Genomic DNA, 18,757 nt, shown 5'->3' with positions numbered 1-18,757 from the left:
ACACACACACACACACCACCATTACGCCCTGCAACACACACACACCACCATTACGCCCTGCAACACACACACACACACACACCACCATTACGCCCTGCAACACACACACACACACACACACACACACACACACACACACACACACACACACACACACACACACACACACACACACACACACACACACACACACCATTACGCCCTGCAACACACACACACACACACCACCATTACGCCCTGCAACACACACACACACACACACACACACCACCATTACGCCCTGCAACACACACACACACACACACACACCACCATTACGCCCTGCAACACACACACCACCATTACGCCCTGCAACACACACACCACCATTACGCCCTGCAACACACACACACCACCATTACGCCCTGCAACACACACCATCATTACGCCCTGCAACACACACACAGACACACAAATACGCCCTGCAAATCACAAACATTTAACATTTACATTTAAGTCATTTAGCAGACGCTCTTATCCAGAGCGACTTACAAATTGGTGCATTCACCTTATGACATCCAGTGGAACAGTCACACACCACCACCATTACGCACTGCAACACACACACACAATCATTACGCCCTGTAACACACGCACACACACAATCATTACGCCCTGCAACACACACACACCACCATTACGCTCTGCAAAACACACACACCACCATTACGCCCTGCAAAACACACACACCACCATTACGCCCTGCAAAACACACACACCACCATTACGCCCTGCAAAACACACACACCACCATTACGCCCTGCAAAACACACACCACCATTACGCCCTGCAAAACACACACCACCATTACGCCCTGCAAAACACACACCACCATTACGCCCTGCAAAACACACACCACCATTACGCCCTGCAAAACACACACCACCATTACGCCCTGTAAAACACACACACCACCATTACGCCCTGCAAAACACACACACCACCATTACGCCCTGCAAAACACACACCACCATTACGCCCTGCAAAACACACACCCACCATTACGCCCTGCAAAACACACACACCACCATTACGCCCTGCAAAACACACACACCACCATTACGCCCTGCAAAACACACACACCACCATTACGCCCTGCAAAACACACACACCACCATTACGCCCTGCAAAACACACACACCACCATTACGCCCTGCAAAACACACACCACCATTACGCCCTGCAAAACACACACCACCATTACGCCCTGCAAAACACACCATCATTACGCCCTGCAAAACACACCATCATTACAACACACACCATTACGCCCTGCAACACACACACACACACACACACACACACACACACACACACACACACACACACACACACACACACACACACACACACACACACACACACACACACACACACACACACACACACACACACACACACACACACATAATTACACCCTGCAACATGTAATATAATAATAATAATAATAATAAATATAATAATAATATAATATAATATAATTAAATATATGAATATATAATTCTGAGTCTCTCTTACCGACGTAGTAGAACCCTGCCTTGGCCAGCTGGTCAGGGCGCACGGGGATACGTAAGGGCCAGTGGACGAAGGTCAGCAACCTCTCCTCACGCTGCTGCATGGCTGGGTTAGACACGTTGCTTAGACCTGGGGGGCCGGGGCCCGGGGGGGCTGGGGCTTCTGCCCCGGGGGGCTGAGAGGTGCCTGCTACCCCCCCCACCACCACCCCGGCTAGGGAGACGTTGTCGGCCCGGTCTCCTCTGACGAAGTGACAGTTGGGGTAATGTCTCTGGTGCTCTGATACGGCCCGGTCCCCTGGCTCCCAGTTACTGAGCTACAGAGAGGAGACACTAATCAATCACCTGGCTCCCAGTTACTGAGCTACAGAGAGGAGACACTAATCAATCACCTGGCTCCCAGTTACTGAGCTACAGAGAGGAGACACTAATCAATCACCTGGCTCCCAGTTACTGAGCTACAGAGAGGAGACACTAATCAATCACCTGGCTCCCAGTTACTGAGCTACAGAGAGGAGACACTAATCAATCACCTGGCTCCCAGTTACTGAGCTACAGAGAGGAGACACTAATCAATCACCTGGCTCCCAGTTACTGAGCTACAGAGAGGAGACACTAATCAATCACCTGGCTCCCAGTTACTGAGCTACAGAGAGGAGACACTAATCAATCACCTGGCTCCCAGTTACTGAGCTACAGAGAGGAGACACTAATCAATCACCTGGCTCCCAGTTACTGAGCTACAGAGAGGAGACACTAATCAATCACCTGGCTCCCAGTTACTGAGCTACAGAGAGGAGACACTAATCAATCACCTGGCTCCCAGTTACTGAGCTATAGGTACAGATCCACGCAGAACATCAATTCATCTGAAATGAGGCTTTGTTTGCAGAGATGAACACAATATGAACAAAAACATGTATGATGTATAACTGTTTGTCATTTTAACATATTGCTTATGGTTGCAAATGCCACCGCAATTCAAGGGTGACGTGTATAATACCTGTCCTCCACAGGTGAAGCAGGCCACGCGGTCTCCCTGTCCCAGGTAATAGAAGCCAGCCTTAGCCAGCTCAGAGGGGGTGATGATGGACAGGATCCAGGAGTGGAAGGAGTCCAGACGGTCCTGCTCTCTCCTCATACTGGGGTTGTGACAGGTAGGGGGTCTCTGGTGGGACCTACAGAAATGTTCCAGCACAAATTTCAGGGTTAACAGCCAATAATAACGTAGAAACATCCAGCCAATAAGAGCCTCTCGTCTGTCCTTACATGTCCTCTACTCCTCTGGAGCTCAGCGGGCTAGAGGGGGGCGGGGCAGAGAACCCCATATTCAAATATCCAACAGGCTCCTCCCCCGGCACTGGGTTGGGAGCAGGGTTAGGGGCGGAGACAGGGAGGGGGGCTGGGCCAGGGCCTGACACCTGGGGGAAAGAACACACGTTATTAAAAATTCAGGCATCATCATTTTCACCATCTCAACCATCAACATCATCACCACCATCAAGGATGCATTCCACAGTTAACGCGAGGTGTCAGGTGTCAGCAATGTTGAAGCTCTGGAACGTGCCTAATTACTACCATCATCATCAATCATAATCTGGTGCTGGACGAACTTGTCTCAATTTAGGGAAAGATCCCTAAATCTTTCTCAGCTTATTACCAACCCCACAAGGTATGACTCCAAAAATCTAGAAAAGGCTACTCTCCTCGATGTTATCCTCAATAACCCTGATTAGGTATCAGTCTGGTGTTTTCTGTAATGACCTTAAGGTTTTCTGTTTTACAGCCTGTGTTCGTGATGGCTGATCAGTGAAACAACCTGTCCTAATTTGTCATAGACGTTTCGTAAAAAACTTCCTTCATGAACTGGCCTCTGTAAATTGGTATAGAATCAGCTTGATCCCCTCTGACGAAGACGCCTGGACCTTCTTTTTTGATATTTTCAGTGGTATTGTTAACAAACGCCCCCATTGAAGAAAATGAGAATTAAAAACAGGTTCAGCCCCTGGTGCGACCGTGATCTGGCAGAGTTACTCCACCTCAAGAATCGCATTTGGCAAAAGGCTCAGCCACGCATACTCAGGCTGACTGGCTCTCATTCAGGCAAATGAGAAATAAGTGCACTCAGGCTATCTGGAAGGTCAAAGGTAGTTACTTTCTCTCTCTGTGGGTCTCACCCCAAGAAGTTCTGGAATATGGTTACAGACCTGAAGAATAAACCCTCCTCACAGCTGCCCATGTCCTTTAATGTTGTTACTGACAAGAAGCACATGGCTGAGCTCTTTAATCACCACTTCATTAAGTCAGGATTCCTATTTGACCCTTCTAATGTGACTATCCCCGATGCTTCCCCTGCCCAGCAACTAAGTTGCTCTCTGCAGTCAGTCACTTAGTCAGAGGTGCTAAAGGAGCTCCTGAAACCTACCGCAAAAAAACATCTAGGTCAGATGGTTTAGACCCTTTCTTCTTTAAGGTTGCTGCCCCTATCATTGCCAAGCCCATCTCCAACCTTTTTAACCTGTCTCTCCTTTCTGGGGAGGTTCCAATTGCTTTGAAGGCAGCCACGGTTCGTCCTTTATTTAATGCGGGAGATCAAGTTGATCCTAACTGTTATAGACCTATTTCTATTTTGCCATCTTTATAAAAAGTGTTGGAAAAACTTGTCAATTATCAACTGACTGGCTATCTTGATGTCTATATTATTCTCTCTGGTATGCAATCTGGTTTCCGCTCAGGTTATGGATGTGTCACTGCAACCTTACAGGTCCTAAATTATGTCCCCATTGCCCTTGATTCTAAGCAATGTTGTGCTGCTATTTTTAATGGCTTGGCCAAAGCTTTTGATACGTTAGACCATTCCATTCTTGTGGGCCGGCTAAGGAGTATTGATGTCTCTGAGGGGACTTTGGCCTGGTTTGTATAAAGTCAGAAAATCTGTTGTCTCAGTCACTGCCTGTCACCACGGGAGTACCCCAAGGCTCCATGCGCTTCTCAATTTACATCAACATAGCTTCCTACTGCCTGAGCTGTCTCATCCATTTATATGCAGATGATAGTCTTATACTCAGCTGGCCCCTCCCCAGATGTTGTGCTATCTTAGTGTCCAACAAGCTTTTTCAACCCTTAACCTTGTTCTGAACACCTCCAAAACAAAGGTGATGTGGTTTGGTAAGAAGAATAACCCTCTCTCCACAGGTGTGATTACTACCTCTGAGGGTTTAGAGCTTGAGGTAGTCACCTCATACAAGTACTTGGGCGTATGGCTAGATGGTACCCTGTCCTTCTCTCAGCACATATCAAAGCTGCAGGCTAAAGTTAAATCCAGACTTGGATATATATATATATATATATATAAAAAATGTTTAACAACACTATCAACAAGGCAGGTCCTACAGGCCCTAGTTTCTACCTTCTTAACAACACCATCAACAAGGCAGGTCCTACAGGCCCTAGTTTTGTCGCACCTGGTCTACTGTTCAGTCGTGTGGTCAGGTGCCACAAAGAGGGACTTGAGAAAATTACAGTTGGCCCAGAACAGGGCAGCACGGCTAGCCCTTAAATGTAAACAGAGAATTAACGTCAATGACATGCACTTCAATTTCTCCTGGCTCAAAGTGGAGGAGAGATTGACTTCATCACTACTTGTCTTTATGAGAGGTATTGAAAAGTTGAATGCACCGAGATGTCTGTTTAAATGACGAGCACGCAGCTCAGACACCCATGCATACCCCACAAGATAACCACCAGAGGTCTCTTCACAGTCCCCAAGTTCAGAACAGACTATGGGAAACGCAAAGTACTACACTGAACACAAATATAAACACAACATGTAAAGTGTTGGTCCCATTTTTCATGAGCTGAAATAAAAAAAATTAAAAAAAATCGCAGAAATGTTCCATACACACAAAAAGCATATTTGTCAAAAATGCTGTGCACAAATGTTGTTTATATCCCTTTTAGTAAACATTTGTCCTTTCCCAAGATATTCCATCCACCTGACAGGTGTGACATATCAAGAAGCTGATTAAACAGCATGATCATTACACAGGTGCATCTTTTGCTGGGGACAATGTCATAGATGTTTCAAGTTGAGGGAGAATTGCAATTGGCATGCTGACTGTAGGAATGTCCACCAGAGCTTTTGCCAGAGACTTTAACCTCTTCAACCTATGGGGGCGCTATGTTATTATTGGATAAAAAAACGTGCCCGTTTTAAGCGCAATATTTTGTCACGAAATGATGCTCGACTATGCATATAATTGGCAGCTTTGGAAAGAAAACACTGACGTTTTCAAAACTGCAAATATATTATCTGTGAGTGCCACAGAACTCATGCTACAGGCGAAACCAAGATGAAACCTCAAACAGGAAATGAGCAGAATTCTTGAGGCTCTGTTTCCCATCGTCTCCTTATATGGCTGTGAATGTGTGATGAATGAACCTAAGCTCTCTGCCGTTCGTTCAAGATGTCTGCAGCATTGTGACGTATTTGTTGGCATATCATTGGAAGATTGGCCATAAGAGACTACAGTTGCCAGGGGTCCGCCCGGTGTCCTTTGTCTAAATTGTTGCGCAATCTTCAGCTGCATGCAGAGATATGTGAAAAACACCTTGAGGATTGGTTCTAAACAACGTTTGCCATGTTTCAGTCGATATTATGGAGTTAATTTGGAAAAGAGTTCGCCGTTTGGATAACTGAAATTTCGTTTTTTTTTGGTAGCCAAACGTGACGCACCAAACGGACCGATTTCTCCTGCACAAATAATCTTTCAGGAAAACTGAACATTTGCTATCTAACTGAGAGTCTCCTCATTGAAAACATCCGAAGTTCTTCAAAGGTAAATGATTTATTTGAATGTTTCTGTTTTTTGTGAAAATGTTGCCCGCTGATGCTAATGCTAAATGCTAACGCTAAATGCTAAATGCTAGTTTTGCTATGGTTGAGAAGCATATTTTTGAAAATCTGAGATGACAGTGTTGTTAACAAAAGGCTAAGCTTGAGAGCTAGCATATTGATTTAATTTCATTTGCGATTTTCATGAATAGTTAACGTTGCGTTATGGTAATGAGCTTGAGGCTGTATTCACGATCCCGGATCCGGGATGGCTCGCCGCAAGAAGTTAATGTTCTTTTTTCTACCATAAGTCCAATGACATTTTTGAAAATGTGGCAGTACGTCCAACCGGCCTCAACAACCACATGTAACCACGACAGCCCAGGACCGCCACATCCAGCTTCTTTACCTGCAGGATCATCTGAGACCAGCCACCCGGACAGCTGAAGAAACTATGGGTTGGCACAATCGAACAATGTCTGCACAAATGGTCAGAAACCGTCTCAGGGAAGCTCATCTGTCCCCACCAGGGTCTTGACCTGACTGCAGTTCTGCGTCATAACGGCTTCAGTGGGCAAATACTCACCTTTAATGACCGCCATCGATAAAAGACAGTACTGTGCAGCTGTATTCATAGATCTGGCCAAGGACTTCGACTCTGTCAATCACCGCATTCTTAACGGCAGACTGAAAATCCTTGCTTTCTCAACTGACTGCCTCGGCTGGTTCACTAACTACTTCTCAGATAGATTTCAGTGTGTCAAATCAGAGGGCCTGTTGTCCGGACCTCTGGCAGTCTCTATGGGGGTGCCACAAGGTTCAATTCTCAGGCCGACTCTTTTCTCTGTATATATATCAATGATGCCGCTCTTGCTGCTGGCGATTCCCTGATCCACCTCTACGTAGACGACACCATTCTGTATGCTTCTGGCCCTTCATTGGACACTGTGTTAACAAACCTCCAATCGAGCTTCAATGCCATACAACTCTCCTTCCATGGCCTCCAACTGCTTTTAAATGCGAGTAAAACTAAGTGCATACTCTTCAACCGATTGCTGCCCGCACCCTCCCGCCCGACTAGCATCACTACTCTGGACGGTTCTGACATAGAATATGTGGACAACTACAAATATCTAGGTGTCTGGCTAGACTGTAAACTCTCCTTCCAGACTCACATTAAGCATCTCCAATCCAAAATTAAATCTAGAATCGGCTTCCTATTTCGCAACAAAGCATCCGTCCCTCCGTCCCTCATGGAGCGAGTGGTCGCATCTGCACTTCGCTCCCGCGGGTAGTATAACTTTTTCATTACATTTCATTATATTTCATTATAGCACAACGGTTTGATTTGTCTAATCTTAGCAATTTCTTCTCAGCTAGCTACATAGCCGTCTTTGTATCAAAGATAATTGCGTAATTATCGTATTTCGCCGTCCTAACGTAGTCTTCACTAGCCAGCTAGCTAACGTCCACTGATTAGCTGCACTGGAGAAACTATTACACTCAACTGAACGACTTGATTAGTGTAGTGTTAGCTAGCTACATAGCTGTCTTTGCTGTCTTCGTATCTTCGTATCCAAGATAATTGTGTTGTTTAGGTTTAGAGTGTGTAGTCTTAGAGTGATTATCTTAATTTACCGAGGTTAGCTAGCCAGCTATTTGTCGTCCTTAACGTAGGAGACTCTGCTAGCTAGCCAACGCTAGCCAACGTCTTCTGAATAGAACTCAACAACCCGGTCGCATTCACAGGTAGTATCACATTTTCACTTCATTTCATTACAGTACAACGGTTTGATTTGTTTGATCGTAGCTAGCTACATAGCTAGCTACATAGCCGTCTTTGTATCAAAGATAATTGTGTAGTCTAGAGCGATTTTCTAGGTTCGCTAGCCAGCTATTGTCGTTCTTTTAACGCAACGTAACGTAAACAACACTGCTAGCTAGCCAGCTAGCCCCGAATAGCAACACTGCAGAAACTATTACACTCAACGGAACGACTTGATTAGTGTAGTGTCAACAACGCACCCACTGCCAGCTAGCCTACTTCAGCAGTACTGTATCATTTTAATCATTTTAGTCAATAAGATTCTTGCTACATAGCTTAACTTTCTGAACATTCGAGACGTGTAGTCCACTTGTCATTCCAATCTCCTTTGCATTAGCGTAGCCTCTTCTGTAGCCTGTCAACTATGTGTCTGTTTATCCCTGTTCTCTCCTCTCTGCACAGACCATACAAACGCTCCACACCGCGTGGCCGCGGCCACCCTACTCTGGTGGTCCCAGCGCGCACGACCCACGTGGAGTTCCAGGTCTCCGGTAGCCTCTGGAACTGCCAATCTGCGGTCAACAAGGCAGAGTTCATCTCAGCCTATGCCTCCCTCCAGTCCCTCGACTTCTTGGCACTGACGGAAACATGGATCACCACAGACAACACTGCTACTCCTACTGCTCTCTCTTCGTCCGCCCACGTGTTCTCGCACACCCCGAGAGCTTCTGGTCAGCGGGGTGGTGGCACCGGGATCCTCATCTCTCCCAAGTGGTCATTCTCTCTTTCTCCCCTTACCAATCTGTCTATCGCCTCCTTTGAATTCCATGCTGTCACAGTTACCAGCCCTTTCAAGCTTAACATCCTTATCATTTATCGCCCTCCAGGTTCCCTCGGAGAGTTCATCAATGAGCTTGATGCCTTGATAAGCTCCTTTCCTGAGGACGGCTCACCTCTCACAGTTCTGGGCGACTTTAACCTCCCCACGTCTACCTTTGACTCATTCCTCTCTGCCTCCTTCTTTCCACTCCTCTCCTCTTTTGACCTCACCCTCTCACCTTCCCCCTACTCACAAGGCAGGCAATACGCTCGACCTCATCTTTACTAGATGCTGTTCTTCCACTAACCTCATTGCAACTCCCCTCCAAGTCTCCGACCACTACCTTGTATCCTTTTCCCTCTCGCTCTCATCCAACACCTCCCACACTGCCCCTACTCGGATGGTATTGCGCCGTCCCAACCTTCGCTCTCTCTCCCCCCGCTACTCTCTCCTCTTCCATCCTATCATCTCTTCCCTCTGCTCAAACCTTCTCCAACCTATCTCCTGATTCTGCCTCCTCAACCCTCCTCTCCTCCCTCTCTGCATCCTTTGACTCTCTATGTCCCCTATCCTCCAGGCCGGCTCAGTCCTCCCCTCCCGCTCCGTGGCTCGATGACTCATTGCGAGCTCACAGAACAGGGCTCCGGGCAGCCGAGCGGAAATGGAGGAAAACTCGCCTCCCTGCGGACCTGGCATCCTTTCACTCCCTCCTCTCTACATTTTCCTCCTCTGTCTCTGCTGCTAAAGCCACTTTCTACCACGCTAAATTCCAAGCATCTGCCTCTAACCCTAGGAAGCTCTTTGCCACCTTCTCCTCCCTCCTGAATCCTCCTCCCCTCCCCCTCCTCCCTCTCTGCAGATGACTTCGTCAACCATTTTGAAAAGAAGGTCGACGACATCCGATCCTCGTTTGCTAAGTCAAACGACACCGCTGGTTCTGCTCACACTGCCCTACCCTGTGCTCTGACCTCTTTCTCCCCTCTCTCTCCAGATGAAATCTCGCGTCTTGTGACGGCCGGCCGCCCAACAACCTGCCCGCTTGACCCTATCCCCTCCTCTCTTCTCCAGACCATTTCCGGAGACCTTCTCCCTTACCTCACCTCGCTCATCAACTCATCCCTGACTGCTGGCTACGTCCCTTCCGTCTTCAAGAGAGTGAGAGTTGCACCCCTTCTGAAAAAACCTACACTCGATCCCTCCGATGTCAACAATTACAGACCAGTATCCCTTCTTTTCTCTCCAAAACTCTTGAACGTGCCGTCCTTGGCCAGCTCTCCCGCTATCTCTCTGAATGACCTTCTTGATCCAAATCAGTCAGGTTTCAAGACTAGTCATTCAACTGAGACTGCTCTCCTCTGTATCACGGAGGCGCTCCGCACTGCTAAAGCTAACTCTCTCTCCTCTGCTCTCATCCTTCTAGATCTATCGGCTGCCTTCGATACTGTGAACCATCAGATCCTCCTCTCCACCCTCTCCGAGTTGGGCATCTCCGGCGCGGCCCACGCTTGGATTGCGTCCTACCTGACAGGTCGCTCCTACCAGGTGGCGTGGCGAGAATCTGTCTCCTCACCACGCGCTCTCACCACTGGTGTCCCCCAGGGCTCTGTTCTTGGCCCTCTCCTATTCTCGCTATACACCAAGTCACTTGGCTCTGTCATAACCTCACATGGTCTCTCCTATCATTGCTATGCAGACGACACACAATTAATCTTCTCCTTTCCCCCTTCTGATGACCAGGTGGCGAATCGCATCTCTGCATGTCTGGCAGATATATCAGTGTGGATGACGGATCACCACCTCAAGCTGAACCTCGGCAAGACGTAGCTGCTCTTCCTCCCGGGGAAGGACTGCCCGTTCCATGATCTCGCCATCACGGTTGACAACTCCATTGTGTCCTCCTCCCAGAGCGCCAAGAACCTTGGCGTGATCCTGGACAACACCCTGTCGTTCTCAACCAACATCAAGGCGGTGGCCCGTTCCTGTAGGTTCATGCTCTACAACATCCGCAGAGTACGACCCTGCCTCACACAGGAAGCGGCGCAGGTCCTAATCCAGGCACTTGTCATCTCCCGTCTGGATTACTGCAACTCGCTGTTGGCTGGGCTCCCTGCCCGTGCCATTAAACCCCTTCAACTCATCCAGAACGCCGCAGCCCGTCTGGTGTTCAACCTTCCCAAGTTCTCTCACGTCACCCCGCTCCTCAGTTCTCTCCACTGGCTTCCAGTTGAAGCTCGCATCCGCTACAAGACCATGGTGCTTGCCTACGGAGCTGTGAGGGGAACGGCACCTCAGTACCTCCAGGCTCTGATCAGGCCCTACACCCAAACAAGGGCACTGCGTTCATCCACCTCTGGCCTGCTCGCCTCCCTACCACTGAGGAAGTACAGCTCCCGCTCAGCCCAGTCAAAACTGTTCGCTGCTCTGGCCCCCCAATGGTGGAACAAACTCCCTCACGACGCCAGGACAGCGGAGTCAATCACCACCTTCCGGAGACACCTGAAACCCCACCTCTTTAAGGAATACCTAGGATAGGATAAGTAATCCCTCTCACCCCCCCCTGCCCTTAAGATTTAGATGCACTATTGTAAAGCGACTGTTCCACTGGATGTCATAAGGTGAATGCACCAATTTGTAAGTCGCTCTGGATAAGAGCGTCTGCTAAATGACTTAAATGTAAATGTAATGTAAATGTAATAAAACTGTCTATTCTACCGATCCTTGACTTCGGCAATGTAATTTACAAAATAGCCTCCAACACTCTACTCAGCAAACTGGATGTAGTCTATCACAGTGCCATCCGTTTTGTCACCAAAGCCCCATATACTACCCACCACTGCGACCTGTATGCCCTCGTTGGCTGGCCCTCACTACATATTCGTCGCCAAACTCACTGACTCCAGGTCATCTATAAGTTTTTGCTAGGTAAAGCCCCACCTTATCTCAGCTCACTGGTCACCATAGCAACACCTACCCGTAGCATGCGCTCCAGCAGGTATATTTCACTGGTCATCCCCAAAGCCAACACTTCCTTTGGCCGCCTTTCCTTCCAGTTCTCTGCTGCCAATGACTGGAATGAATTGCAAAACTCTCTGAAGCTGGAGACCCATTTCTCCCTCTCTAACTTTAAGCATCAGCTGTTAGAGCAGCTTACCGATCACTGTACTTGTACATAGCCAATCTGTAAATAGGACCTCATCCCCATATTGTTACTTATCCTCTTGCTCTTTTGCACCCCCAGTATCTCGACTTGCATCATCATCATCTGCACATCTATCACTCCAGTGTTAATGATAAATTATATTTATTTCGCCACTATGGCCTATTTATTGTCTTACCTCCCAACACTTCTACACTTGCACACACTGTACATATATTGTTCTATTGTGTTATTGACTCTGTTTGTTTACGTATTTCTGTGTTGTTCTTTGTGTCGCAATGCCAGGTTGCAGTTGTAAATGAGAACTTGTTCTCAACTGGCCTACCTGGTTAAATAAATGTGAAATAAATAAATAAAATATCTCTGTTCCTAGTCATGTGAAATCCATAGATTAGGGCCTAATTCAGTTATTTACATTGATCAGATCATCAGATGCTTCCCCCCCAAAAAATATATGATTTCCTTACATGAACTGTAACTTAGTAAAATCTTTGAAATTGTTGCATATTGTGCTACAGTGGAAAGAAAAAGTATGTGAACCCTTGGATTTAATAACTGGTTGACCCTCCTTTGGCAGCAATTATCTCAAACAAATGTTTTCTGTAGTTGCGGATCAGACCTGCACAACGGCCAGGAGGAATTTTGGACCATTCCTCTTTACAAAACTGTTTCAGTTCAGCAATATTATTGGGATGTCTGGTGTGAACCGCTCTCTTGATGTCATGCCACAGCATCTCAATTGGGTGGAGGTCAGGACTGACTCCAGAAGGAGTATTTTCTCCTGTTGAAGCCATTCTGTTGTCGATTTACTTTTGTGCTATTGGTCATTGTAACAGTTGCATCACCCAACTTCTGTTGAGCTTCAATTGGTGGACAGATAGCCTTACATTCATCTGCAAAATGTCTTGATAAACTTGGGAATTCATTTTTCCGTCGATGATAGCAAGCTGTCCAGGCCCTGAGGCAGCCAAGCAGCCCCAAACCATGATGTTCCCTCCACCATACTTGACAGTTGGGATGAGGTTTTAATGTTGGTGAGCTGTGCCTTCTTTACTCCACACATGGTGTTGTGTGTTCCTTCCAAACAACTCAACTGTAGTTTCATCTGTCCACAGAATATTTTGCCAGTAGCGCTGTGGAACATTCAGATCCTCTTTTGCGAACTTCAAACGTGCAGCAATGTTTTTTTTGGACAGCAGAGGCTTCTTCCTTCTTCCTCCCATGAACACCATTCTTGTTTAGTGTTTTACGTATCGTAGACTCGTTAACAGAGATCTTTGCATGCTCTAGAGATTTCTGTAAGTCTTTAGCTGACCCTCTAGGATTCTTCTTAACCTCATTGACCATTCTGCGCTGTGCTCTTGCAGTCATCTTTGCAGGACGGACACTCCTAGGGAGAGTTGCAACAGTGCTGAACTTTCTCCATTTATAGACAATTTGTCTTACCGTGGACTGATGAACAACTAACCAACATCTCCAATCTCGTCTCATTGATTGAACTCCACGTTAGCTGACTCCTGACTCCAATTAGCTTTTGGACAAGTCATTAGTCTAGGGTTGTTTCACATACCATTTCCAACCCACACTGTGAATGTTTAAATTATGTATTCAATATAGACAAGAAAAATGCAATAATTTGTGTTATTAGTTTAAGCAGACTGTTTGTCCATTGTTGTGACTTAGATGAACATCAGATCAAATGTTATTACCACTTCATGCAGAAATCCCAGTAATTCCAGAGGGTTCACATACCTTTTCTTGCCACTGGATAAGGAACTCTATTCCACATCAGGTAACTGATGTAAACAGTAAAATCAGATTTAAAAAGCAGGTAAAAATACACCTTATGGAACAGCGGGGACTGTGAAGAGACAGACACAGGCACAGACACACACATCTGATAACACACACATGGAATTTGTGTTTTACATTGTAGTCATTTAGCAGACGCTCTTATCCAGAGCAACTTACAGGAGCAATTATGGTCAAGTTCCTTGCTCAAGGGCGCAGACACATTTTTCACCTAGTCAGCTCGGGGATTCGAACCAGCAGCCTTTTGGTTACTGGCCCAACAGTCTTAGCCACTAGGCTACCTACCTGCCGCCCCATAGACACGTGATCGTAGAGTAGTGGTCTGAGGGCACACAATGTGTTGTGAAATGTATTGTAATGATTTTAAATATGTATATAATGTGGCTGGACCCCAGGAAGAGTAACTGCTGTATTGCCAGGAACTAATGGGGAACCATGACAAATACACCATTTAATACCTCACAAGACATGCCACCAGAGGTCTCTTCACAGTCCCCAAATCCAGAACAGACTATGGGTGGCGCACAGTACTACATAGAGCCATGACTCCATGGAACTCTATTCCACATCAGGTAACTGATGCAGCAGTAGAATCAGATTTAAAAAGCAGGTAAAAATACACCTTATGGAACAGCGGGGACTGTGAAGAGACACACACACTGTATGTATGTATGGTATTATACATGTTGTACTGTAGATATGTAGCGGTGTAATAATGTTGTACGTACCGTTTTATTTTAGCCTTAATTTGTTTGGACCCCAGGAAGAGTAGCTGCTGTCTTGGCAGGAACTAATGGGGATCCATAATAAACCCCAGGAAGAGTAGCTGCTGTCTTGGCAGGAACTAATGGGGATCCATAATAAACCCCAGGAAGAGTAGCTGCTGCCTTGGCAGGAACTAATGGGGATCCATAATAAACCCCAGGAAGAGTAGCTGCTGCCTTGGCAGGAACTAATGGGGATCCATAATAAACCCCAGGAAGAGTAGCCGCTGCCTTGGCAGGAACTAATGGGGATCCATAATAAACCCCAGGAAGAGTAGCCGCTGCCTTGGCAGGAACTAATGGGGATCCATAATAAACCCCAGGAAGAGTAGCCGCTGCCTTGGCAGGAACTAATGGGGATCCATAATAAACCCCAGGAAGAGTAGCTGCTGCCTTGGCAGGAACTAATGGGGATCCATAATAAACCCCAGGAAGAGTAGCTGCTGCCTTGGCAGGAACTAATGGGGATCCATAATAAACCCCAGGAAGAGTAGCTGCTGCTTTGGCAGGAACTAATGGGGATTCCTAATAAACCCCAGGAAGAATTGCTGCTGCCTTGGCAGGAACTAATTGTAAACCTTAAAGGAGTTATTTTTTTACAACCAAATCTCAATTTCTTACATAAATAACATGTTATAGGAGGGTCCAGACACCTTTTTAGTAATATCAATTGTTTTTGAGAAACCTATCCCAAAACAGCAAATCACTTCCTTATCCTTGTTGTGTGGTATGGGGGCCCTGAAAAACACATTAAGATCCTCCAAAAACACCCAATAATGTCCTTTTAGAAATGGCAAATCTCTCAGTATAGTGATGCAGGTCTTTAGATGTTGTACACATGAAAATGTGTTATTCCAAAACTTTATCTGCAATATTATATTCTGTTTAGTGCGACTCGAGCCGTTTCCCTGCTGCTACAGGTAACTGTCAAAATAAAGGAAATACCAACCAAGCGTCCTAATAGTTGTTGTCCACAAGCCGCCATAACCCTAACCCCTAACCCTAACCCTAATAGTTGTCGTTGTCCACAAGCCGCCAAAACAGATTCTACAAGTGTCTGGGGCTTCCTTTGTGTAAGCACCCCTTTCAATATACTTTGTTTCCCTCATTTATCCATGGGTTTTCCTTTATATTGGGAGTTACCTGTAGAATGGACAGAGGTATCGCTGGACTGGTAACAAAATAGATTAACATGGAGGAGGAAGCTCAGAATGACACAATTTCATGTGTTCAACATCTAAAACCTGTATCACTATACTGACAGCTTGCCGTTTCTAAAAGGACATTATGGGTGTTTTGGAGCCTCTTAATGTTTTTCAGGGCCCCCATACCACACACGGATAAGGAAGTGATTTGCTGTTTGGGATAAGTTTCTCAAAAACATGTGAAATCACACAAAAAAAAAAAAAAACTAAAAATGTGTCTGGACCCTTTAAAACATTCCACAAACATTTGGTTGTAAAATAGAAAACTTCTTCTTTAAGGTTCCCCATTAGCTGCTGCCAAGGCAAAACTTCTCCTTTAAGGTTCCCCATTAGCTGCTGCCAAGGCAAAACTTCTCCTTTAAGGTTCCCCATTAGCTGCTGCCAAGGCAAAACTTCTCCTTTAAGGTTCTCCATTAGCTGCTGCCAAGGCAAAACTTCTCCTTTAAGGTTCCCCATTAGCTGCTGCCAAGGCAAAACTTCTCCTTTAAGGTTCCCCATTAGCTGCTGCCAAGGACAAAACTTCTCCTTTAAGGTTCTCCATTAGCTGCTGCCAAGGCAAAACTTCTCCTTTAAGGTTCCCCATTAGCTGCTGCCAAGGCAAAACTTCTCCTTTAAGGTTCTCCATTAGCTGCTGCCAAGGCAAAACTTCTCCTTTAAGGTTCCCCATTAGCTGCTGCCAAGGCAAAACTTCTCCTTTGATAAATACAAATCCCAATGATCATCGTCATCATCAATACCATCAACAGTATCAATATCATTGAGGGTTTTTCCTAGCCACCGTGCTTCTACACCTGCATTACTTGCTGTTTGGGGTTTTAGGCTGGGTTTCTGTACAGCACTTTGAGATATCAGCTGATGTACGAAGGGCTTTATAAATACATTTGATTTGATCATCACCATGATGATTAAAGGTTTGAGATGACAGGGTTGTGTGACACTGTGTTTCCGGGACTGTAATACTGATCCTATGAAGTAAGTGGGGGCGGGTCCAGGTTGTGTTGAGGGTCAAAGTCCTTTAGATGTCCATTTTAGTTTTTGTTTGTTCATGAATTTGTATGTTTTATGTCTTTCTCTCATTAATTATTTTTCCTATCGCAGTGTATTTTCTTTTACTTGAAACAAATCTGTAAAAATCATACAAAGAAATATCACTCTCACCACAACCATTACCACTGTCCCAACGTCATGACACCACCATCATCATCATCTTCAGCAGTTTTTCATCATCATCCCAACTGTGGTATAATAAGTGAAGTAGTATCTCACCGGTATGACAGGGGCGCTGCGTAGAGGAGAGAAGGCCGAGTGTGAGGAGGAGAGGAGGTTGGCTGTGGAGGGGAGGGTCTGGATGAAGGAGCAGGAGGAGGACAGCTGTCTGTGTCTCTCTGTTGGACAGTCCCCTGTCTGCCAGCCCTCCGCCGTCACGTTACACCTGGAGCAGGAACACATCCATTAAGTCCACGTTCATTACCTTGGAAATAACGGACGACTCCGCCTTGCAGAGTTCATTTTTACATTAGGGTTAGGTCTATATGTATGGACCCAGTCGTTAGGGTTAGGTCTATATGTATGGACCCAGTCGTTAGGGTTAGGTCTATATGTATGGACCCAGTCGTTAGGGTTAGGTCTATATGTATGGACCCAGTCGTTGGGGTTAGGTCTATATGTATGGACCCAGTCGTTGGGGTTAGGTCTATATGTATGGACCCAGTCGTTGGGGTTAGGTCTATATGTATGGACCCAGTCGTTGGGGTTAGGTCTATATGTATGGACCCAGTCGTTGGGGTTAGGTCTATATGTATGGACCCAGTCGTTGGGGTTAGGTCTATATGTATGGACCCAGTCGTTGGGGTTAGGTCTATATGTATGGACCCAGTCGTTGGGGTTAGGTCTATATGTATGGACCCAGTCGTTGGGGTTAGGTCTATATGTATGGACCCAGTCGTTGGGGTTAGGTCTATATGTATGGACCCAGTCGTTGGGGTTAGGTCTATATGTATGGACCCAGTCGTTGGGGTTAGGTCTATATTTATGGACCCAGTCGTTGGGGTTAGGTCTATATTTATGGACCCAGTCGTTGGGGTTAGGTCTATATTTATGGACCCAGTCGTTGGGGTTAGGTCTATATTTATGGACCCAGTCGTTAGGGTTAGGTCTATATTTATGGACCCAGTCGTTGGGGTTAGGTCTATATTTATGGACCCAGTCGGTGGGGTCAGGTCTATATAATAATATAATATAATAATAATAATATATGCCATTTAGCAGACGCTTTTATCCAAAGCGACTTACAGTCATGTGTGCATACATTCTACGTATGGGTGGTCCCGGGGATCGAACCCACTACCCTGGCGTTACAAGCGCCATGCTCTACCAACTGAGCTACACAGCTATATTTCTGGACCCAGTCATTAGGGTCAGGTCTATATTTATGGACCCAGTTATTAGGGTCAGGTCTATATTTCTGGACCCAGTTATTAGTGTCAGGTCTATATTTCTGGACCCAGTCGTTGGGGTTAGGTCTATATTTATGGACCCAGTCGTTGGGGTTAGGTCTATATGTATGGACCCAGTCGTTGGGGTTAGGTCTATATTTATGGACCCAGTCGTTGGGGTTAGGTCTATATGTATGGACCCAGTCGTTGGGGTTAGGTCTATATTTATGGACCCAGTCGTTGGGGTTAGGTCTATATGTATGGACCCAGTCGTTGGGGTTAGGTCTATATTTATGGACCCAGTCGTTGGGGTTAGGTCTATATTTATGGACCCAGTCGTTGGGGTTAGGTCTATTTTTATGGACCCAGTCGTTGGGGTTAGGTCTATATTTTATGGACCCAGTCGTTGGGG

At 46.2% G+C, this 18,757-nt stretch overlaps 1 protein-coding gene across 4 annotated transcripts in view; it reads right to left on the bottom strand.

The window, feature by feature from the left end:
• LOC124015734 (inhibitor of apoptosis protein-like) overlaps positions 1–18,757 on the bottom strand; it is a 90,502-nt gene that overhangs the window by 41,166 nt on the left and 30,579 nt on the right. For all 4 annotated transcript variants that reach the window (XM_046331172.1, XM_046331198.1, XM_046331190.1 and 1 more), the window contains 4 exons: positions 17,177–17,342; positions 2,823–2,974; positions 2,557–2,731; positions 1,558–1,870 (listed from right to left, as the gene is read on the bottom strand). In XM_046331172.1, coding sequence (XP_046187128.1) covers positions 1,558–1,870; positions 2,557–2,731; positions 2,823–2,974; positions 17,177–17,342 — 806 coding nt within the window. The remainder of the gene's footprint in view (positions 1–1,557; positions 1,871–2,556; positions 2,732–2,822; positions 2,975–17,176; positions 17,343–18,757) is intronic.

The sequence above is a fragment of the Oncorhynchus gorbuscha genome, linkage group LG02 (assembly GCF_021184085.1).
Source record: "Oncorhynchus gorbuscha isolate QuinsamMale2020 ecotype Even-year linkage group LG02, OgorEven_v1.0, whole genome shotgun sequence".
NCBI classification, from domain to species: domain Eukaryota; kingdom Metazoa; phylum Chordata; class Actinopteri; order Salmoniformes; family Salmonidae; genus Oncorhynchus; species Oncorhynchus gorbuscha.
The sequence above is the reverse complement of the archived record's forward strand: the minus strand, read 5'-3'. Positions and strand labels throughout refer to the sequence as shown.